The 25,425-nt window shown below is 34.1% G+C and overlaps 1 protein-coding gene across 1 annotated transcript; it reads left to right on the top strand.

Annotated features, from left to right (window-relative positions):
• Positions 1-1,716: 1,716 nt before the first annotated feature.
• Positions 1,717-23,576, top strand: LOC106075111 (merlin-like). Its single transcript, XM_013236026.2, has 17 exons — positions 1,717-1,787; positions 4,450-4,640; positions 6,217-6,345; positions 6,597-6,719; positions 8,055-8,225; positions 8,845-8,909; positions 9,135-9,210; positions 9,579-9,713; positions 12,578-12,652; positions 13,426-13,539; positions 14,956-15,078; positions 15,333-15,464; positions 15,602-15,687; positions 16,196-16,301; positions 20,656-20,786; positions 22,309-22,468; positions 23,408-23,576. Exons 2-17 carry the CDS (start codon positions 4,542-4,544, stop codon positions 23,456-23,458), a joined length of 1,776 nt encoding a protein of 591 aa, XP_013091480.2. The 5' UTR covers positions 1,717-1,787; positions 4,450-4,541; the 3' UTR covers positions 23,459-23,576.
• The last annotated feature ends 1,849 nt before the right edge of the window (positions 23,577-25,425 follow it).

Raw genomic sequence — 25,425 nt, 5'->3', positions numbered from 1 at the left:
TCATTGGGTTTATTGAAGCTCGTGTTGTCTTAGTGTCTATTACACCCTACGCATGTTAAACACTGACTCGGGCAGAGTTTTGCCAAGTCATTGTTTTTCGGGGCTGGATGAACTGAATTTTTGAATTTTTTTCGCAGATGAATCCATAAAAATCATAGAGTTTTTTTTTTTTATTATAGCTTTTATATAGCGCTACTTTCATGCTTATAGCATGCTCAGAGCGCTTTTTTGGTCCAATCTCATTTGTGGACCGGTGGGGGGAGGGGGTATCTAGGAGTTAGTTTTCCGTGCTGCCTTTAGGCGCTCAGTAAACACAACTCTGCCCGAGTCGGGTGTCGAACCTCGAGCCCCCTTCTAGGTATTCAAGCCAAGCCAAGTTCAAGCGCACTTAGCCTCTCGACCACGCTTGCCACAGTTTTATCTGACATAGAAGAGAGCAACTGGCTGCAAGCGGCCTTGGAACGAGACAGCTGGAGGTCACTCACAAAGGCCGCGGGATACACATTTGAGACCAAAAGAAAATCTGCTGCCGAGGACAGACGCAGATGGCGAAAAAGAAAATCTTTTATCTTTTAAGCACACTCGGAGTTGTTCGGGGCTCCAAGCGTTTTTCTACATTTCTGAGCTTCAGAAACTGTTTCTCCTGGCGTCTGCAGCGTATTATTTTTCTCATAAGTCAAATCGAATTAAATGAAGAAAGTTTGGCACATGTTGATACCAAACTGTGAGAGACATTCACTGATGTTATTTTTATTTTTAAAAGTTGAATTTAGGAAAAGTGCATTTTTCCGACTTGGGTGTGACCCCCTGGTGGGTGTCACCCGGTGCGGACCGCACCATCCGCACCCCCCCCCTTGGTGACGTCACTGATCATCTGTTATAATTCATCTTCTTTTGATGTGACAATGCTGCGAGACTCTATTACAAAAATATTAGACTTATATACCGTAAATAAATCATTATAGCTTTGATAAATAATGCAGAACAAGACAAAACAAAGAGGCGTTGGTAAACCAATCTTCGAGATAAGCTTGTTTTAAATTGATTTTTTTTTTGTTCTGAGTCTGTGTAGATTGGCCAGTTGGCCTTACATGCCTTTTAATATACTTGTTTGAGACATATCACTCTTCTTTTTTTTTAAATACTAACAAAATTTATATCAACTGTCTGTCTGAGTGGAACCTTGTACACGTTATTTCTCCCACTTCCCATTCTCGGGATTCAAAGACGCTCCTGAGTCCACCCAATTCTAATGGGTGCCTGATATTAGTTGGGAAAAGTAAACGCGGTTGGTCGTTGTGTCGGCCGCATGACATCCTCGTTAACCGTCGGCTATAGAAACAGATGCCCCAGAGATCGCAAGTTCTGAAAATGATACTTTACTGTACATAATTACATGCATACAATATCCATACCCTAAAGTTTTTTTTTTGTATTTTTTGTTTTAAACATAGCCTATTTTAAGTCTACTCGCGGCCTTTGTATGCCTACATGTTACTCGTCAGTGAATTGTAAATAGTCTATTCATTTTAGTGATGCGTTAATAATTTAATTGGATCCTATTTATTATTTGAGACAACTTTAATTTTTGTATCTAAACTACAATGTCCTCGATTTATCATTGTGGAACCGGCCTAAGTAGTTTTCAAGATCTATTATTTCGTTTAAAAAATTCAATTGTAATTTTTATTTATAGAATCACAAATCTGCGAGTCTTACTTTTACAATTACAAAGGGAAAAAAAAAACACAAAATGGCTACTTTTGGTTTATTTTCATAAACAAATGGTAAAAGTACCTTTTCTAGAGACATGTATAAAGAACTTTAATTGTAGATTATAATTATATTAAAAGTATAGACAAGTCTGCCTTATTTGTAACTTAGTCTTAGTCAACATGTGGCCCAGTTCATAGATCTATAACTGAGAATATAAAAAACAAATTAGACTTAAAACTACACTACACAGAGTAGAGTGAGAGTTCACAGACTGTGACAGACACAGTACACTAAAAAAAAATAATTCATAATCAGACTAATGACTAACTAAGTTAAACTTACAAGACTAACTTTGACTAAGTAACTAATTTAAACATTAGCAAGTTAAACTACTTAAAGTTAAGGTTGGCTTAAGAAGTTTTAAGACAGTCAAGTGACAAGTCTAGTCGTTAGTCAGGTCTATCTTTCAATTCCTAGCTTCTCAAGTCCAAGTCAAAACTGACAAAAGACTCAAACAAGACAAGTAAAGTTGAATTTATTGATTCCTTGAACTGAGTCTCAGTTGAGTCTGGTCTCTTGACTTAATCTTGTGCACTCCCAGGGCAGGGGAGCATAGGGCTGCAACCAAGCCTCTCCACCAAGCTCGGTTCTGAGCAGCTTTCTTTATGTATCTGCTCCCATGTCATTCCAGTAACAGTATCCTCAGCTTCACTGATGACTGGCCTCTTCCAGGGTTGCTTTGGTCTGCCCACGTTCCCCTTTCCTTGCGGATTCCAATCAAGTGCCTGCCTTGCAACATTGGTAGCTGGTTTTCACAGGGTGTGTCCCATCCAGTTCCACTTTCACTTTTTAATATCTTAGTTTGGTCTCTAAACTAGACTTTATACTTTAACTTTTTTTTAATCATACATAAACAATGTAATATATAAAGATAACAACAAAAACCTATGGTCATACATTAAGTCTAAGAAAGTGGAAACAACAGGCATAGCGCCATTAAAAGGAGATAATGAAACTAAAGCTAACATCCTAAAAAAATACTTTGCATCAACATTCTCAGCCTTAGGTTACAAAGACATATATTACTTAATTTGAACCAAGTAGACAACACAGGAGTTATAGAAAAAAAGAAAAGGGCATCGAAAAACTATTAGCAAACATTGAACCGAATAAAGCTTCTGGACCTGATGGTATTCCAGCTAGATTACTCAAAAGAACTAAGCAATTAGCTAGCACCAGTATTTAAAATACTTTTTCAGGCATCTCTAACCAGGGCAGAGTACCAAGGGACTGGAAAGAAGCTAATGTCACCCCGCTATTTAAAAAAGGAGAAAAATCTGACCCAGAAAACTACAGACCAGTATCACTTACCAGCATCACATGTTAAATCCTAGAACACATTTATATTTATATAATATGTAGCAACATCATAACAAACATAATGTCCTTACTCCATACCAACATGGCTTCTGGAAATATAGATCATGCTTCATGTGAAACACAACTAATAGGACTAGTTGATGATTTTTCAAAAGGTTTAGATGATAGTGAGCAAATAGAGGCTATCTTACTAGATTTTTCCAAGACAAAGTTCACCACCATAGTTTGCTTAAAAAATTATAATATTTTGGCATTGATGGTCCATTGCATCAGTGGATTAAAGATTTTTTGATAGGGAGAGAACAAACTGTAATAATAAATGGCTCTAAATCAACACCAATAACAGTAAACTCAGGTGTACCTCAAGGAACAGTCTTAGGTCCATTAAAATACTATTTTTAATTTACATATTTATGATTTACCAAATTGCATTACTTCAAGAACAAAAGTCAGATTATTTGCAGACCATTGCATAATATATATAACAATAAAAATAAGACAAGATACAGAAATTTTACAAAGAGAATTAGATGAATTACAGAAATGGGAATCAAATTGGAGCATGTCTTTCCACCCAGAAAAATGTCAGTTATTAAGAGAAACAAAAAAACTAAAACAAATTAATTCCACTTATCTTATTCATGGTTAGCCAGTAACACATACTAAAAACGCAAAATACCTAGGTGTTATCAAAATACCTAGGTATTATATTAAATGAAAAACTGTCATGGAATCCCCATATTGATGAAACTATCAAAAAATCAAACAAAGCATTAGGGTTTATTAAAAGAAATTTCTATAAATTAAATAATAACATAAAACTAAAATGTTATATTTAACCTTGGTTATTCCAATAATAGAATATATGCATCCTCTGTTTGGGACCCCTCAACTCAAGAAAACATTAAGAAACTGTAACAGACACAAGAACAGAGCAGTGGCATTCATAACAAACATTCACATTTGACTAGAGTAACACCTTTAGTAAAATCTCTAAATTTAGAAAGCCTTCATGATAGAAGACTTAAAAGTAAAGTAGCAATTATACATAAAACACTGAACCATAATCTTCAAATAGATGAAATACTATTATAGAAAAAAATCTTTCTAGATCTAGCTTTGATTCATGTATGTAAATTCATAAACTGATGAAAGTTATCACAGCTGAGAGACTGATCTAATTATCATAAGACTTCATATCCACTTAATCTGGCATGATCATAGACTCTTCTTGATGAGTCTTTCTTCTATTCAAATCTATTTGATTATAAATATATACTTATAATATTCTTTGATCATGTTACAATAAACACATGTCTGACAAAACCTTATTTGTATTTATATATTCTTCAGAGCAATGTAGAAAGTCATCCCAGTCTTGAGCACAGAGCCTCAGACTTTGGTTTTATTCTGATAGTCCAAGGGCTACTAAACCAATCAGCACTATGCCAAAAATGACCATGACCAAGGCTTCTAAAGGCAACGCCAAGCAGTTCCCTGTGAAAGTCTTCACTATGGATGCTGAGCTGGAGTTCAAAATTGAGGTATAACATCTATCTGTGAGAAGCGTGGTCAAGAGGCTAAGTACACTTGAACTTGGCTCGGCTTGGCTACATATGAAGGGGGTTCGTTGTTTGACACCCAACTCGAGCAGAGTTGTGTTTACTGAGGGCCTAAAGGCAGCATGGAAAAACCTTGTCCCAGATACCCCCTCCCCACCACTGGTCCACAAATGTGATTGGACCATAGCGCTCTAAGCATGGTATAAGCATGAAAGTATCGCTATATAAAAGTTATATTTATATTATCTTTCACCTTCCCCTGTCCATTAGTCTGTTGAACCTTTGAAGCACCACACAAGATCTGTCAACCATCTTTATCCATTCCTCTCTGTCTTTTGCCTTAGATGGAACTTCATTCAATGACACACATACTTTTTTTTAATGTTTTCCCATAGCTTTCTCTGTCTGCTTCTTCTTTTTCATGATACTGTTTTCTGAACGAAGTTTTTTGCAATCCCTGGGGACCTTGAGGTATGGCCATAGAGGTTAAGTTTGCGTTTTTTGGCAGTGTTGCAATTACTCGTCACATTCATGAAACAAAAATCATGTTTGGTTTGTTTTTATATTACGGTCAAATATCATTGTCAGTGATTCAAAAACTTTTACTGTTAGACTTAAGAGCTGTACCACTTGGTAGGTCCAGTAAACTAAAGTATCATTTGGTGAAGTCCAGTAAACTAAAGTATCACTTGGTGAGCTCCAGTAAACTAAAGTACCATTCAGTTAGGTCTAGTAAACTAAAGTATCACTTAGTGAGGTCCAGTAAACTAAAGTATCACTTGGTGAGGTCCAGTAAACTAAAGTACCACTGTCAATGAGTTGTTAATTTTAACTTGTGTACAATGAAAAGTCTTCATTTTCATCTTTTGTGGTTCTTTCGGTGTTGTTTCCACATCACCAGAAACATAGTTTTTCAAACTGCTGCTTTTTTATTCTTGTACATTTGTATATAATGGTTGACACGTTCCATCTTGAATGGATTGAACAAGTGTTAGCTACAAAGCCAGGTGTGACATGAAAAACTGGTGGGCTACTGGTATTATTATTATTATTATTATTATTATTATTATAGCTTTTATATAGCGATACTTTCATGCTTATAGCATGCTCAGAGCGCTTTTTGGTCCAATCTCATTTGTGGACCGGTGGGGGGGAGGGGGTATCTAGGAGTTTGTTTTCCGTGCTGCCTTTAGGCGCTCAGTAAACACAACTCTGCTCGAGTCGGGTGTCGAACCTCGAGCCCCCTTCTAGGTAGCCAAGCCAAGCCAAGTTCAAGCGCACTTGGCCTCTCGACCACGCTTCCCACCACATCTTATTACATCTTTTTCTCAAAATAACTCAAGGGGGATACTTACAAGTAAAAAGTTTAGATGGAAAATCATAGAAAAAAACTGAAAAAATAAAACATTACTTCATGAAAAATATAGGACAGCAGTTCTCTTAGCTGTATATCAATAGGATTCCTTAAAAAAAAAACAACTATATCTTATTATAATTTATTTACAGTTAAATATATTTTTTTTAATTTTCTAAAACCTTGATTATTTTTTCTTTTAAGCCCAAAACTACTGGTAAAGAGCTCTTTGATTTGGTGGGCAGAACAATTGGTCTTCGAGAAACATGGTACTTTGGCTTGCAGTATGTTGATTCTAAAGGCTATGTAGCTTGGTTAAAACTGGATAAGAAGGTAATGGAAAGTTGTTGTTTTATTAATAGTGTTTTTAAAAGGTGGGGAAAGTACATCAATTTTATATATAATTTTTTTTGTGTGTTTCAGTTTTAGATATCTGTATAAGTATGTTAACAAATCTATATGTATGGACTAGAATATTTTTTCAATACTTAAGATTTTAAGAAAAATATGTTTGAAAATGTATATACCTTATTTCTATTTGTATTTTAATTTTTACATTGACGCTAATATATATATATAACCAGGTATTGGATCAGGGTGTATCAAAAGAATCTCAAATACAGTTTACTTTTCTAGCCAAGTTTTACCCAGAAGATGTAATGGAGGAACTTATTCAAGAAATTACCCAGCATCTGTTCTTTCTGCAGGTAAACTCTATCATGAAAGTTTTAAAATACAGCAATATTTTTAATTAATCAATCTTCAAGAAAGATTTAATGTTCAGTTATCTTGTGATCTCCCAAGAATAGCAGAAGAGATTGACAAAATTGGAATTTTCAAATATATAAAGTAGAATGAAAGGAGTATGTATGTCTGTTTGTCCTTTATAGAAATCAAAACTGTTTGCGGAAATTGGCAAGAAAGTTCCTTAGATAAGAGTGGTAATCTTAGAATATGTCAAGTCGCCCTAGAACAAGAGAGTTTACTAGATTTAGATCAATGAGGCATCTTGACATAGATTTTAACTATTAAAACAGCATAGATACCTGTTATTGCCAATGTAACAAAACAAAAACAGAACCCAAAAATAAACAGCAAAGCCGGGTAAAAAAATAGCTAGTGTATAATATTTCTTTCTCAACACACCCACTTCAAGGATCTCATCTCAAACTTTTTGATTCTTATAAAAAACTGTAAAACTGGTTTTAAAAACAAACACATATCAAAATATACTCATGAAAGCTTTATTTATTAAGTGATCTGGTCCAAAGTTGACTCATAGTTAGTTTTGAAATACACATATCAAATGTGTCATAATATTGTTGAGCAAGATTTTGTTTTACTTTGTATCAAGTAAAAATTTGGAAAGCTACTGTCGATGATTGTTGTACTTTGCAAGTTTTAAGCTTAAAATTTAATTAGGTGCCTCAAAATTCATGCCACTCAAGTATCATTTTATGTCCACTTTGCTTGTAGAAATGCAAAATATGGTAACTTTCGGCGAATTTGGTCATACAATGGTACCTAGATATATTACTTTAATGTAAAGGAAACAGTTCTAAAGTTTGAGCCTGTACTTTTATCTATATAAGTGGCAATGTTATAATACAAACAAATAAAAGCATCTAGTGCTTAGCAGTGTTTTAGAAAAACCTTACAGTGAATTGAGCTTCATTATAACTGCATTTAATGTAATAAAGTTTGGCTGCAATATTTTTATGAGCCATCAATTCATATAAAGAATACAAAAAATATAATAAAATATGTAACTTACTCTGAAGATGCTTCTTAAAATACCCTGTTGTTATAAATATCAAAATTTGTTAAGAGTAAATATTAATAAAATCATGGCTGTGTGGTCTGTTGCGAATCACTTCTTAAGTTTTGATTTTGACTCTGTGAGTTTAAGCAAATGTATCAAAATGTTTAAAAATGGTACCAACTTTTGAGCTGTGTTAAATAGTTATTTTAAATAAATATTGTCATTACTACTAACATTTGAATGTTTCAATTAATATTATAAAATATTATTTATATACCAGGTGAAACAATCAATTCTAAACATGGATATTTACTGTCCGCCTGAGGCCTCAGTGTTACTGGCAGCATTTGCTGTTCAAGCTAAATATGGAGACTATGACCAGTCGACGTATCAACCTGGGATGTTAGCATCGGATGATCTTTTACCACAGAGAGTATTGGACCAGTACCAGGTGGCCTTTTCATATCCTTGCTTGCTATTGTTAGTTGACGACATACTCTGACACCATTTCAGTTCATTATTTTCATTTCCATTTTCTGGCACCTTCCATATGGAAAAATCAATGAAAAGAGATAACAGATTTTTTAAACTGCTTGACTCTTAATATGTACAAATAACCAAAATCAACTGGTGCTTTAACGTCCATCGCAGTCTTTAATTTATTGAACAAGGTGGCTTAGGGATAAAGTGGTAGATGAATTGAGGTGCTCAAGGTTAATTCCTGGTAGAGAGTAGGACTTTTAACTTAGGAGTGTAAGATGTAATTGATTCAATTCAGTTCTACTTGATATATCATTGAAAGTATAGTGGATTTGCCACATTGCACTTTCATTAGTCGCTGGTCACAGAACTTTACATTCCCATCATTCAAGTAGCTCTGTGCAATATAAAAAACTTTTTTGGTCAATTTCAATGAATACCAAATAGAAAGAATTGTATTCTTTATACTATAGGAAGGTGTCATCATTTTGCAAATTTGATCATTTTTATGATTGTTTAGAGTAGTAATTTAAGAGGCTTGAATATGTTAATTAAAAGATTTGTCATTAATACATTTGTTCTTTCTAAAGATGACCCCTGCCATGTGGGAAGAAAAAATTCAGTTTTGGTATGCCAAGCGCCGTGGGATGACTAGGTAGAGTCATTATTTCATTTGTTAAGTTGATTTCAAATCTCATGAGATATTTTTAGATGAAACTTAGCATCCGCACTAAAAGAATAGTTTTAAATAGGAATTACTTTATTTTTTCTTATACCTTTGCTAGTTCTGACTTTGTTAAAAATAGTTTTAATCCTTTGAGTGTGTTTGTTTTATTTTATAAAGTTAACAATATATTTCTTCCTTTTTTTCGAATGCAAGTGATGAAGCAGAAATGGAATATCTTAAAATAGCACAAGATTTGGAAATGTACGGTGTCAACTATTTTCAAATAAAGGTTAGTGACTCGGTTGAATTGTTAATATTATTTTTGTTCAGAAAAGACGAACCAGCTAATAAAGCATATATTTGATTTGGATTCCTTTTTTTTTTAAGGTGTATATCAATCTTTCGGACTTGTTAGTATGGCACAGAAAGTTAACTGCAAACATGATTATATGTAACTTTATCATTATTGTCTGAGAAATATGTGTTATATTCTGATAATTATGTGAAGTGTCTAGGGAGTTAATGGACTATTAGCCACAAAGTCATGGCTATTGCTTCAAATCATATTTCTTCACAGCAGAGAGTAAACAATAAGCTGTAGTTGTTCCAGTGAATGACATGACGTTTTATTATTACCTTTTTTTTTTTAATTTAAAGAACAAAAAAAATACAGATCTGTGGATTGGAGTTGATGCCAGAGGAATTGGAGTGTATGACAGAGACAACAGATTGCTGCCAATTGTGGCATTTCCCTGGAGTGAAATAAAAAATATCTCCTTTAAAGATAAAAAGGTTTGAATTTTGACTTCTTATAATAATAATAATAATAATCTTTATTATCCATAAGGAAATTTTTCTTACAATTTGTGCTTTACACCAAACAAAAAAGTATATAGAAAACCAAAATGTACATTCACACCAAACTCACTCATAATTTACATGCAAAGAGTTTATATAGTTTCTATATAATGATTTGATTGTCAGGGGAACAAAAGAGTTTTTGTGTCTGTCTTTGCTATTGGTATCTTGTATCTCTTTTGTGATGGTAAAATCACAAAATCCTGTCTCAAAAGGGTGATTTTTTATTTCTAGAATCTTTTTAGCTTCTTTATGAATGTTTGTTTCAAACAGCTGCCCCAATGGGGTTTGTTTTTTGCAAATGACTTTACCAGCAGCATTTAGGATTTTATGAAGTTTATTTTTATTTTTAATGTTCAGATTGCCATACCAGGCAGTGATATTAAAACTTAAAATATTGCAGATGTGAGCGTGATAAAACATAGCCAAGGCCTTTTCATTAACATTAAACAAAGACATTTTCCTAAGCAATCGTAATCTTTGCTGCCCTTTTTTGCTGATATAATCAGTATTAGCAGTCAAATTTAATTTGTCGTCCAAGATAGTACCAAGGTATTTAAAAGTTTGCACTATTTCAATGGTCTCTCCAAGCTACAGAAACAATATCATTTTCCTGAGTTCAATTTTAAACATGTTCTATCTTATCGTATTAGTGGAGCTAATAGCTCTAGTAATTGATACTGCTGAATAATATGTCTTAGAAATGTAATTTAAAAATCAAGATCTTAAAAGTACTAGTAGCTGACAAGTGAAGGTAGTTGTTGGTTGGTTTTGTGGCAATAGAAAATGGTGGTCACTTTCATTAGTGGGAAGCGTGGTCGAGAGGCCAAGTGCGCTTGAACTTGGCTTGGCTACCTAGAAGGGGGCTCGAGGTTCGACACCCGACTCGGGCAGAGTTGTGTTTACTGAGCGCCTAAAGGCAGCACGGAAAACCAACTCCTAGATACCCCCTCCCCCCCCCCACCGGTCCACAAATGAGATTGGACCAAAAGCGCTCTGAGCATGCTATAAGCATGAAAGTAGTGCTATATAAAAGCTATAATAATAATAATAATAATTTGTTAGCATTCAGTCTGCTATGCAAAGATTACTTTTATTGTGTACTTGTAAAACATTGATTACGTTTATTGTACACTAGTAAAACATGGATTACTTTTATTGTAGACTAGTAAAACATTGAGTTCAGACTAGTTTAACCATCACAAAAGTGAAGATATATCTAATTCATAGTTCTGTATACCAAGCTAGAATGTTAAAAGCAAAGTAGCTGGTCTTAAGAAAATGTACTAACCTATTTTGCTTGAATTTATTCTAGCTTTGTTGATTATCACTGTGGTTTCTGATTATGACCCATTGCTGACATGCCTGCATCCTGCATTTTGCGGAACCGTCCCACTAAATCATCAGAAAGGCTCACATGTTCCGCATTGGCGTTTCTTTGTTCCACCAAGTCTGAATTCCAACGAAAAAAAATTGCCCTTTTTTTCATTACTTATTAATAATGCGAAATTCTAGATCTAGATGCTTGTGAATTCATTATTCATTATTATTTCTTTGCTGGATGTATATTGAATGTTCTTTTGTAATTAGTTATAAACTTTGTCAAATGTAAATTATGAGTGAGTCTGGTGTGAATGTACACTTTGGTTTCTTATAGTTATAATGTTTTTTTTTTGGTGTAATGCACAAATTGTAAGACAAATTTCCTTACGGATAATAAAGATTATTATTATTATGTTAGAAATGAACGGGTAGTCATTCTCTGGCGCTGCCAGGGTCGAGTTTCGCTAAAGAGAAACAAAATTCATCGTAGTCCCTTTAACAGTTTCCACTGAGGAATTTTCTGGTGATGTGGCAGGTCTGCAGCAGTACCGCCCTCTGACAGGCAACGAAGATGTTCCTAGGAATGTTAAGGGCTTTGAAGGTGTCTGTGAGGTCAGTTGTTATTATCCCCTCGGTTGATATAACAATGGGTATATTGTTATTTTGGACAATTTCCATAGACGCTTAATCTCCAAGCCTAGGTTCCCATATTTTCTTTGTTTTTCTATCTCAGTTTTTCTTAACTTATGAGACAGTGGTACAGCAATATCGATAATGGTAGCAGTTTTTTCTTTTTTATTGATGAACAGCAGATCCGGGCGATTGAAATCTACTGTTTTGTCGGTCAGAATAGGCCTATCCCAGTACAGCAGATGTTCAGTAGACTCGAGAACCTCTTGCGGAGAGTATTTATAATAAGGGGGAGTGTCCTTACCGATCAATTTGTACGTCAAAGCCAGGTGTTGGTGTATTAACTTTGCAACTTGGTTATGGCGACCTAGGTAGGCTGATTCTGATAGGGCTGGACATAGATTTAATAAATCTATTCTAGATCTAGATTAGTCTTAGATATCTAGATTCTATTAAGCGCTAATGAGCCTAATGCTCCATTCAAATCATTTTATTTCATGACAATGATTAGATTTATCATTAGAATAGATTGATTATATCTAGCATATAGAATATAGATCTACTAGTCCTAGATCTCCAGCTATACTAGAGAGTAGGGTCTAGATCTAGAAGTAGGACTAGAATTAGAAGATTCTAAAATAAACTTAGTTTCAATAAGTCTAGAGTCTATTGAAGGTAAGCATGTCTTCCATTGGGAGCTTTGATTAGCATTATATGATTAGCATTGAAAAATAGCTTTCTATCAACAGTTTAAATTTTGATAAACCTCTAGTATGAGAGCTAATGCTCTAAGTCTCAATTTGTTCATATCAATTTTTAGTACATTCTGTTCATCTCCTTTTTAGTTCAGTATAAAGCATGTGAACAAGAAGGAACCGGATTTTGTTTTCTATGCACCGAAGCCAAGAATTAACGAACTAGTAAGTCATATTTTTTCAATAAGTTTGAACTAAATGAGACAGTCTTACTGTTTTCTGATATTTTTAATTAGTTGATGCTGTGTTTTTATTTTTAGCATAATTTTAACAGAATTCTAGCACCTTGGATTAGCTTTTCATTTCACTTACTCTGATGAGTATTTCAATTTATTTTGTTACCACCTTAAGGATCATGATAAATTACATCTTTTGAATTGCAGGCTTTTCAACAACCAAAAAAAACAACTTTTCTTTAATTGTAAAAAGTATTCTATGTTGGGAATATTCATATTAAAAAAAGATGCTTAGAAGTTCTTTACGGAAAAAAAAATAAAAAGGGTTTTCTTTTTTTTGGCTTTCAACATTATTTGTTAGTTTTTTTGTTGTTTTTTTTTTAAATTATGGTCTTTATTAAAAAGCCATTGGACATTTCTTTGTTTAAAAGATTCAGACAAAAATTTTCATTATTTTATTACATCCTTGCCCAAACCTCTTTTCTGGAGGGAGGGAGATTTTATCTGGCAGCGTTAAACTTTTAGACCATCATGATGCCAGTCTGAAGTGCATACCCCATGACCAGGCAAATCTTTGTGTAACCGTAGAACTCTCTCATTATTATCATTATTTATTTGCCACCAAAGGTATTCAATTATTTTGTTGATCTTAGATATTGATTACTTGACCAATTTTATAGTCTTGATAGCTTGGTTTAAAGTTTGAAATGTGTATTTTTGTCCTGCGCATTTTAGACTTGTGTATTCTTTGATGGTTTACAGATACTAGAGCTGTGTGTTGGCAACCATGAGTTGTTCATGAGAAGAAGGAAGCCAGACTCCATGGAGATACAACAGATGAAAGCCCAAGCTGCAGAAGAGAAAGCTAGAAAACAGGTTGGTGTTAATTGTCTGGATCTATAGCACTTTCTTTTCAATTCATTGGTGTTTATTTATCTGGATCTATAGCACTTTTTCTTCAATTCATTGGTGTTAATTGACTTGATCTACAGTACTTTCTTTTCAATTCATTGGTGTTATTTATCTGGATCTATAGCACTTTCTCTTCAATTCATTGGTGTTAATAGCAGACCTGCCTACCGTTACGCAAAATGCGTATTCGTTACGCAAAATCTCCCAAAAATGACCGCCAGTACGCAAATACGCTTTTAACCCGTCGCGTTACGCATTTCGTATCCTTTTTTTTTTCTCCTCTCTAGACTAGCTTACAAGCGGTCAAGGAGGTCACGCTAAGCCCACCTGTGGGGAGAGAGGGGAAACAGAAAAGATGGGGTGAACACAATGTGCCCAGATCTATAGGCCTACGTTGATTGGTTCTAAATAGCAATTAGATGTCTAGAAATGAAGAACGCGAGAGTGAGGGAGTAGCGGGTTGGTACCAGGTTGGTACTGTCAGTTAGCTGAAACACCAACGTGACTTTTTTTTTTGTAAGTTCATTAGTAGAAATTAGTTTTAGTATGATTTAAAATTTAGATTGACTAGATCTAGATCGATAACTACCATATAGTCTAGATCTAGGCTAGATTCTTAGTCTTAGTATAGAATAGACCTACGGTCTACGTTTGTAGCGGATCCACAGCATCGGTAACACTCTTGAGCCTAGATTGCCCTGCCCTAGATTCCTAGATCTAGAGTAGATTATATTCATTATATAGACATAGTTCCAGATCTAGTCTAGATATCATCTCTAATGATCTAGATTTACATTGTAGATCTAATCATGACATCTAATATTATATATATATATATATATATATATATATATATATATATATATATATGACAAAATAGTGGATTGCGTAAGTGTTACGCATTCTGGTGCCAAAATACGCATTTAGACCGTAAGTGTTACGCATTTGGACTTTTTTTGGTAGGCAGGTCTGTAATGGACTTGATCTACAGTACTTTATTTCCAATTCATTGGTGTTAATTGTCTTAATCTGTAGCTGTTTCTTTTCAATGGGTGCTCTCTTTTTTTTCAGCATTATTAACCTACAGGTTCTGAGTGGGCTTTGCAAAGACTCAAGGGTTCCTGTTCTTCAAGAATTCATTGACATGAGATTTAAAAATTAATTTAATTGAAATATTAATATAGGCCTTAGGGTCAGATGTGTTCCTAGATCTCGGACTTAAAATTTTAAAACCAGATTAAAGGATTAAAACAGATTTCTTTTCAGTCTTAAGAGCATTGTCTATTGTGCTTTCAAAAACATATGTAATGAAAATATTTTAAACAACTTCAAGAAAGAAATCCAGATCCACCTCACGTTGTACTATTTGTTTTGTTCTAGATGGACAGATCTAGACTAGCCAAAGAGAAACAGCTGAGGGAGGAAGCACAGAGGGAGAAAGAGGAACTGGAGAGAAGGTTGATGGCCATGCAGGAAGAAACCAGACAAACTCAAGAAGCCTTGGTGAGTTGAACATGCTTGTTATTGCTAGAAAATAATCAAATCACTCATTCCACATTCGTATCTTTCCAAACCAAAAAAAAATACAGAAATTTTTTTTATATATTGGTTTATTTTCTGTTGAATTCAACACTACAGTATAAATTATTAATTGTTAAGTACTATGTAATAAATGTACAGGATCTCCAGTGTAAATTCTGATCCTACATCTTTGTTATTTTATGTTCTGTATTCCAAATGTTACAATTGCGTTACAGATACGATCTGAAGAAACAGCTGAACTCCTGCATGAGAAAATGACTGTGCTGGACGAAGAAGCGAGGCTTCTGACACAGAAGGCAGCCGAGGCTGAGGCTGAGATGCAAAGAATCAAACTCACAGCAATCAAAGTATGAGTCACCTTTTTTTTACAGTTTTGTCATACAGTGCATTCACTATTTAGCCTTTGCTAGATTTTTTTTTTTTAGATTCTAAACTAACCCTGGGTTGTTGTTTTTTTTTTTGCTTGTGTGTCCGTGGATTATAGACAGAGGAAGAGAGGCTCTATTTAGAACAGAGAGCCAGGGATGCTGAAATAATTGCCACTGCTGTGATTGAAGATTCAGAACGAAGGTAAAATAAAGACGTTATTAGTAGAACTAATTTATTATTTCTGTCTAGTCTTTTTTCTTCTTCATTCTCAAATAGCAAGTTCTATATCTAAGATAATGGGGGCACTGTGGCTTGGTTTCGGAACCTGGGGCCCTGGGTTCAAATCTCTGTGAAGACTGGGATTTTGAATTTCTTCATTTTCAGGGTGACCTGAGTTCAACCATCTCTAATGGGTAACCGACTTAAGTTGGGGAAAGTAAAAATCCCAGGATTCGGAAGCCAAGTGCTTTACTATTCAGCCACAGCGCCGCTCTTAATCTGTACCTTAAAAATATTACAAATAAGACTTGATACTACTTCTTGACTTTAAACATCATCTTCTGTTGATGATTTACTTTTCATTCCTCTCTTAATTTTAGTTCTCCTTAATAATGGAACAGTTTCCATTATCACCAAGTGGCCTGGGACAGAAATCTTGTCAAACATATAATAAAAAATGTGCAATTTTTTTTTTTTGTACAAAAAACAGAGCCACAGAGGCAGAGCAGTTGAGAGAACAATTGAAGAGGGCACAGATGGCTGAAAAAGCAGCAAAAAGGAAACTACTAGAGATTGCTCAGGGAGAATATGCCAATGTAGGTGTTGTGATTTCTAACGCTTTTTAAAGAGACATCACCAACTTTTACTGTAAAGTGTAAAGAGTTTTACAGGATTGTTTTTAAGAAATATAGTCAGACTATCTCCTTCATTAAAACAACGATTAACAAGGTCTCTTAGTGATCTAGCACAAATATGCTTTATTCTGTTTCTAGTTCTAGGTTTAATGAAGGTGCGTTGTGACCTTTAAAATCCCAAAATGAAGCCAGGAACTCAGGAGTTTAATGAAATCAGGAAATCAAACAATTTAACATCTGTCAACACCACTTAGACTTACAAAGCTGCTACCTTTTGCTTGGCAGACCTTGTGATCTGTGGGGCAGATGATGTCATCTGTTTATGTGGCCCACTGTTAACAAGGGTGTCATGTGGCCAGCACAACAGCCTTTACTTTTCCTCAACCGATGTCAGGTACCCATTAGAGCTGGGTGGGCTCATAGGCGCACTAAAGATCTTGAAAGTAAATATCCAAGTCTTTACCAGGATTTGAACCTGGATCCCCCGGTTTGGAAGCCAAGTTCTTTACCACTCAGCAACTGCACCTTCAACCTCCTTATGTACTCAGGAGGCTCAGGGAAAATAATTGAAGATAGTTCTCAGTACTTCAGTTACATTTAGTAAAACCTTTGGTATGTTCTAGTAAACATCAGCTGCAGTAATCTAAAATATAAATTGTTCTTATTAAAAATTTTATGTGGCAAATTTATGATAAAAACTTTTTTTTTATTTTAATGAATCAAAATCAGTTGCTTTTTTTTGTTTCATGTAGTTCAAAAATGTTTATTGTTATCCATGAAGTCTGCCTTAAACATTCAGATCAGGAGCTCTTGAAATATTCGACACTTGTTATTAATAATCAATCATCACACTTTAGATCAAAGCAACTTAAAAAATAACCTAACATACACATCCATAACACTAAAGAAGATTACCCATCACAAATGGAAGTTCTCAATCAGACACAGCAGAAATAAATACCTATCACTGTTAATATTAATAGCAGGAGATGTAGAGTCAAATCCAGGGCCTAGATCTAAAGATAGATGCAACATCTGCAAAAAAGTATGCACCATGAAACAGAAAGCAATTCAATGTGACACCTGCGATGAATGGTACCATGCATCATGTCTCCATATGAATACACCTGTGTATTATGCCTTAGGCAACAAAGATGCATCATGGCACTGTGTACCGTGTGGGTTACCTCAGTTTACATCAGGACTGTTTGATTCCTTTGATGCAGACACTTCTAACCCATACAACATCCTAAACACCATCCCAAACCAAACTCACCAACCACTAGCCAGATCCACTCCTGTTAAACCTAAATCTACTAAAATTAATACAACAGCCTCACTAAACAAACCTACTAAAGAAGTAACACCAAAATACCTTAAAACCTTAGTAATAAATTTTCAAAGCATTAGGAACAAAACAGCAGACTTAGAAATTTTATTAGAATGTGAGAAACCAGACATAATTGCAGGCACAGAAACTTGGCTACATCCTGAAATTTATAATGCAGAAATTTTCAATAGTAATTATGAAATTTTTAGAAAAGATAGGGCTGATAATCATGGAGGAGTTCTTTTAGCAATAAAAAACACTCTTATAGCAGAAGAAATTACCTTACCTAACTCAAAAAATATAGAATCAACATTTTGTAAAATTAATACCACCTCAACATCCCTAATAATAGGCAGCATTTACAGACCACCAAATTCTAGTTTAGAATACATGCAGGAACTATGTAATCAGATTACGACACTTAAAGAGACAAATAAAAATGCAGTTTTTTGGATTATGGGCGATTTCAACCTACCTGATATAAATTGGAAAACACTAACCATAGATAAACACCAAAACCTTAAGGACATAAATGAGCTTTTCATAGAAACTTTACACAACCTAAGTTTAGATCAAATCATTAAAAAGCCAACTAGATTAAACAACACATTAGATCTCTTCTTAACCAACAGACCTGGATTAGTAGTTGATTATGATATTATCCCTGGTCTATCAGACCATGAGATCATAAAAATACACAGTCAGATAAAAGCAGTAGCCAATACAAAACCCAAAAGAAAAATCTTACTCTGGAATAAATGTAACCTAACACAACTACACCAAGCTGCATTAAACTTTCAACAAACATTCTTATTAGAAAAAGACATTAACCAACCAGTCGATGACCTCTGGAATTTTATTAAAAACCATCTTAAAAGCATTATAGAAAATCAAATACCAACTAAATACACATCAAACAAAATAAATAAATGCTGGTTTAATAATAGACTAAAGAAGCTTTGTAAACAGAAGGAAAACCTATATAGAAAATTTAAAGAAACTAATGCAGAAAGAGTTTACAAAAAGTATATAAAAATTAAACACTTAACCCAAAAAGTAAGCAGACAGCTGCAGAGTGAATACATAAACAATGTAATATCTAAAGACAACAACAAAAACCTATGGTCATACATTAAGTCTAAGAAAATGGAAACAACAGGCGTAGCGCCATTAAAAGATGAACATAACATAATACATAATGATAATGAAACTAAAGCAAACATTCTAAACAAATACTTTGCATCAGCATTCTCAGCCCCAGGAGACAAAGACATATTACTGAATTTGAACCAAGTAGACAACATAGAAGATATAGTAGTACAAGAAAATGGAATTCAAAAACTATTAGCCAACACCAAACCAAATAAAGCTTCTGGACCTGATGGTATTCCAGCTAGATTACTCAAAGAACTAAGTAATGAGCTAGCCCCAGTGTTCAAAATACTCTTTCAGGCTTCACTTAACCAGGGCAGAGTACCAAAGGACTGGAAAGAAGCTAATGTCACCCCCCTATTTAAAAAAGGAGAAAAATCTGACCCAGGAAACTACAGACCAGTATCACTTACCAGCATCACATGTAAAATCCTAGAACACATAATATGTAGCAACATCATAAACCACTTAGACAAACATAATGTCCTCACACCATACCAACATGGCTTTAGGAAATATAGATCATGTGAAACACAACTAATAGGACTAATTGATGATTTTTCAAAAGGTTTAGATAATAGTGAACAAATAGATGCTATCTTACTAGATTTTTCTAAGGCTTTTGACAAAGTTCACCACCATAGTTTGCTTAAAAAATTAAAATATTTCGGCATTAATGGTCCACTGCATCAGTGGATTAAAGACTTTCTGATAGGGAGAGAACAAACTGTAATAATAAATGGCTCTAAATCAACACCGATAACAGTAAACTCAGGTGTACCTCAAGGAACAGTCTTGGGTCCACTACTATTTTTAATTTACATAAATGATTTACCAAATTGCATTAGTTCAGGAACAAAAGTCAGATTATTTGCAGACGATTGCATAATATATAGAACAATAAAAACAACACAAGACACAGATATTTTACAAAGAGAATTAGATGAATTACAGAAATGGGAATCAAATTGGAGCATGTCTTTCCACCCAGAAAAATGTCAGTTGTTAAGAGTAACAAAAAAACTAAAACAAATTAATTCCACTTATCTTATTCATGGCAAACCAGTAACACAGACTAAAAACGCAAAATACCTAGGTGTTATAATAAATGAAAAACTGTCATGGAATCCACATATTGATGAAACTACAAAAAAATCAAACAAAGCATTAGGATTTATTAAAAGAAATTTCTATAAATCAAATAAGAACATAAAACTAAAATGTTATTTAACCCTGGTTAGGCCAATAATAGAATATGCATCCTCTGTTTGGGACCCCTCAACTCAAGAAAACATTAAGAAACTAGAACAGACACAAAATAGAGCAGTGCGATTCATAACAAACGAATATTCACATTTGACTAGAGTAACACCTTTAGTAAAATCACTAAATTTAGAAAGCCTTCAGGACAGAAGGCTCAAAAGTAAAGTAGCAATCATACATAAAACACTGAACCATAATCTTCAAATACAAAAACAAAATTTAATAAAATACTCTGAAAGACACAAAGATAAAGGCACATTCCTCGTCCCATATGCTAGGACAAATTTGTACAAATACTCCTTCTTCCCTAGTGCTATTAGAACATGGAATGGGTTGCCTGAGCTAGCCAGGAAAACCAGTGACTTGGCAGAATTTAAGTCATTGGTTAATATGCATGACTAAATGCATGACGCGTAGGACGTAATCATCTTCTTTTTTGAAGTAACGTCTGTATTATATAAGATAAGAAGATAAGAACTGTAGGGATGGAGTAATTTGCTTACTTAACTATATATTGTATTTTATTAATCACTTCTTTTGACTTATTGTCTATCCACTGTGACACTTCAGACCTTTATGCTGCCTGTGGTGACTTCAGACTTGACCTCGCCACTACATCTTGCGGAACCAATGGCCTACTTGAACTCAGAGTTGTTTTCTGGAAACATTGACCAATTGAACTTGGAGATGGAGAAAGAAAAGTGAGTAGATATATAAAACCATGTAGCTCTTACAGGGCAAGCATACATGGCAGAAGTAGTTCCAGCAGTAATAAAATATCAGATTTTATTTTGGACTATAGATGTCAACAATCTCAGATTAGTTTTCTTGGTTAAAATCTTTTGCCTTTTTTTTTTTTCAAATTCAAAATTTCTCCAGATTTATTATCAAAATCTCAACTGTTTGAAATACAAACTAAAAATATATTCTAAGATTCTTTTTTTTTTAATTGTTACGATAAGTTAGATTGCTAATTTTTATCATGGTTTTTACAGATTTAGATAATTTCTATGCTTAGTTACATTTGTTTTGTCAAAGTGCTCAAGATTTGAATTATCTGCTGATATCAAAAAATAAAACTAAGTGCTAGTAATTGCTAGTGCCAAGCACCACATCTCAAATACATTTTAACAACCCTGTAATTAGCCATCTTTTGTTGTTCATACTCCTAGACTGGCAAATATGTGCTTCTACTAAAAAAAAAAAAATAAATAATTAAATTATGGCTTTTATATAGCGCTACTTTCATGCTTTATAGCATGCTCAGAGTGCTTTGGTCCAATCTCATTTGTGGACCAGTGGGGGGGGGGTATCTAGGAGAAGGTTTTTCTGTGCTGCCTTTAGGCGCTCAGTAAACACAACTCTGCCCGAGTAAGGTGTTGAACCTCAAGCCCCCTTCATAGGTAGCCAAGCCAAGCTAAGTTCAAGCGCACTTAGCCTCTCGACCACGCTTCCCACTACTGACAAAAAACCACAACACATACCTGACACTGCTGAAACAAGGAGCTTTATGAGCAGGTATAGTTTGTCAGCCTAATATCATCTAGGAGGTCACTGCAATCCCAGACTTTTGCTTCCTTGTTGTTATAAGGTTTCAAAAGTAAACTGTAAGGAAAAATTAGAATTGTAACCTGTTTGGTCTTGCGATTATCAACCACGTTTTTATCTTTTGGCATATCCTGCATTGTTAATGGCTAGCACAGCCTTGAATTATGCCTCCAAGCTTGAGCAAATAGAAATAAAAACTTTTAATAATTGAATTCTTTAATTATAAGAAAAATCTATACATTTAAAAATAAAAATGGTTTGAAACACCGGCAATTGTAGTGGTTGAGACAGTATTGTTTATTGGGATAAATTTCAGTGGAGAAGAGTAAGTAAACGTGATTTTCTGACTCTGTTACTGTCTCTGTAACTAATGGATGGATTTAGAACACTTTTACTGACGCTGTATTTCATTCCCACCTTCAGTTATGGTCCTCTCATTTCCTCTTGGAATCAGATTTGGAAATTTGAGGCATTTCCTGATATTTTTTTATTTTATCCGTCTTTCTTCTTTTCTAATCACCACATAGCTAGAGTTAGTTTTTTTTTTGTTTTTTTGATGCTCCATTTGGGTGTTCAGAACAATGATTAAGAGATATCCTTGCAGATCCAGGCTCCAGTAGTTCATAGGGAAATTTTAAAGAAATTGAATCAAATAGTTTTCTTTCTGTACCGCAGGCGAGAATATATCACCAAGAGTAAGACACTGCAAGATCAGCTGCAAGATCTCCGAGCAGAAATAGAGGTTTTGAAAGTGAGCGAAAGGGCCAGCACTCTGGACAGGCTTCATGATGAAAGTATACAGAGGGGAGACTCCAAATACTCCACTCTTCGAAAGGTAGGAAACCTTTACCTCCCTTTGATGGAAACCAAAAATCGGTTATGAATATTTGTTGTGCCGAGGGTCTTTAGTTTGATGGTATGAGTGGAATTCATGGGTATCTGAGAAGTTTGAAGTTAAAGAAATATTAAATATAATTCAGGGGCTCTCTAAGTTTAGGATGTTACAATCTGAAAAAAAAAAATTGCCTGGCAGCTTTTTTTTTTAACCTTTCCATCTTCAAAAAAGAACAATCACAGCAGGTTAATTTGTCATCATCAAACTCGATGGGAGTGTGGGCTTGGAAGTTCAGATCCCTGTACAGAAGCCCCGTGGTTGCAATGCATGCATAATTCCATGTCACAATTAGGAATCCATTAAATGATATTTTCTATGCCCAACTAGTGCTATTAGTTAAATAAACCAACTATCTTGGCTCGCCATAACTACTAGTTTGTGTTGTTTAGATGATGTTCTTCTCTTCTAGGAACTAAGAGACGGAAGTATCATATTATTATCAGTGCAGTTATTGAATTAGACAATATCATATTTTTATCAGTGCAGTTATTGAATCAGACAATATCATATTATTATCAGTGCAGTTATTGAATCAGACAATATCATATTATTATAAGTACAGTTATTGAATGGGACAATGTCATACTAATATCAATGCAGTTATTAAATGAGACAATATAGTATTATTATGAGCTGGAATGATCTCTCTAGTTATATTTTCAATCTGCTGAACCTTCTTAATTAATTCCTTATCTGACCCTGCACTCAATCAATACTTTCTGTTCCATCTGTCCAAATATCAAAACAACTTACAGTATTGTTTCTAAGATGTTAACAGAAAGTACTAACCCAATCTGATTTTAACATTCATACTCTGTAAAAGTCAATCAGTGTTTTTAACTATCATAAATGAACTCTCTCTCTCTCTTTCTCTTTTAGGTGACAGCTGATTCTGCTAAGGCTCGAGTTGCTTTCTATGAAAAGTTGTAGCAGAGAGTGATGGGATGTGTCTGTGCTTATTAACTTCCCAGACACAAAATTCTACTCAGGTAAATCAGCGTATAGTTCGAGGAAAAATTATGCGAAACATTTGTATAAGAGAAATGTCTTGTGAAGTTGACGAAGTAGGCTAAAATGCATCTCCAATGTTAAAGAATCTTTATGGATTGGCTGTCAAGATGTTCTGTATGAAATAATTTCTTATTTTAGTTGGCGAAAAGGAAAGATTCTCTTACATTGTTTGGCTCTTATTTTTCAAAAAAATCTGGTCACATTTCAACTTTGTTCTTTGTAACTAAGCTGTCGAGTTATTATGTGTAAAACAAATATAAACCCATTATCTTGAAACAAAAATGTATACTTTGTATGTACAGTCCATTTCAAATCTGAGTGTAGTCCAGATTTCTAAGTGCAATTTTGTAAAATTTTAAACCCCAAGTCTCATGTATATATAATGTTTGTTTGTTTGTATGCAGCATATTTAAAAAGACATTAATCAAAAGTTATTTCATATTTTTTTTTATTGTCATTATTTATAGTTTTCTGTAGGTTGTGAATTTGTGAATTTTAAATGAGCAATTAAGTTTATACCAATTGATTTATGGATCTTTTAAAGAGTAACTTACTAGTTTATTGTGATGACTGATAGGGGGTTGTTGCTTGTTTTTTTTTTCTTCTATTTCCTAGCCCATGAGGAGAAGCTTTATTTCAACTAGATATTTTTTTTTGTAAGAAGGGGATTTAAATTTTTTTTAAAATCTGTGCCAGATAGATTTTTTTGTATTATTATTACTGCATGTTTCAGTGTATTCAACTGGATTTTTTTAAAAAGTTATCTCAAATCAATGTAAATGACATAACTTCCTTGAGATTTAAAAAGGTTTCAGTGACAGTGTGTAGACATCACTATTACTGTACTTTTTAAGGCCAGCTTATTGATCCAACACCTATTCTGTCTCCAATGGATTTTAATTATGCCAATTAAGTTAACTTAGGAGTGTCCTGAAATTACTTTTGGCTGGGCAGACAAGCACTTTATGCAACTCGCTACCAAAATAGTAACTTAAAGACAATGAACAATAAGGATACATCTTAAATCATAAATTCTTGTTCAGCAATGCCTTGCTGTTTTCATAAAGAAATCAATCTTTGTGTTATAGTTTTTTAAATTGTATTTAAATATAATTACAATTAAGAACTACACCTAATTATTCCTTCGCTGTGGAGCCACTAAAAAAAAAAAAGTAAAGTTCCCCTTTCAGACCTTGTGGCCTATAGGGCAGATGATGTAAAGATCATCTGTTTCTGTGGCCTACGGTTAACTAGGGTGTCATGTGGCCAGCACAACGACCAACCGTCTTTACTTTTCCCCAACAAATGTCAGGTACCCATTAGAGCTGGGTGGACTCAGAGGCACCCGAAGGTCCCGAAATTGAAAATCCCAATATTCACAAGGATTCGAACCCCCGTCTCCGGTTCGGAAACCAAGCGCTTTACCGCTCAGCCACCGCGCCTCCGGAGCCACTATACTGAAGTATTATACTGTTATTTTTTTGTTTTGCCCACATATATAGCCTGTGTTCAATGAAAAGGTGTGGTTCACCCGTTGCTCCTTGTGTGCCTATATAATTACAGGCAAAATATATATGTTGTTTATTGTAATTTGCTATTACAAGTGCCTTAATAACACTATTCGTCGATAAATCTTATGTTGTTTGATTTGAAGACGGTACAGCATTCGTGTATGATTGCTGAAGTTTTATTTTAAACAAGTCTTGTGTTATTGTTTTGTTTTTTTTTCATAAAAGCAAAGGATAGAACACTTTTTAAAATCTCTTTATTTCTATACTAATTACAATTATATATAAGCATTAAACCCTGGAGTGGGTTGCCTGGATCGTAAAAAAACAACTAATAATTAATCTCATTATAGTATAAATGTCCAGATAGACATAAGT

The sequence above is a fragment of the Biomphalaria glabrata genome, chromosome 12, assembly GCF_947242115.1.
Source record: "Biomphalaria glabrata chromosome 12, xgBioGlab47.1, whole genome shotgun sequence".
Taxonomy (NCBI): domain Eukaryota; kingdom Metazoa; phylum Mollusca; class Gastropoda; family Planorbidae; genus Biomphalaria; species Biomphalaria glabrata.
This window is presented reverse-complemented; position numbering and strand designations above follow the sequence as displayed.

Excerpts from the sequence above, each read along its gene's own strand:
- LOC106075111 (XM_013236026.2), top strand. The coding sequence starts at position 4,542 with ATGCCAAAAATGACCATGACCAAGGCTTCTAAAGGCAACGCCAAGCAG. Across the intron at positions 15,079-15,332 it reads GACAAACTCAAGAAGCCTTG|ATACGATCTGAAGAAACAGC; the intron begins GTGAGTTGAACA and ends ATTGCGTTACAG. Across the intron at positions 15,688-16,195 it reads ATTGAAGATTCAGAACGAAG|AGCCACAGAGGCAGAGCAGT; the intron begins GTAAAATAAAGA and ends TACAAAAAACAG.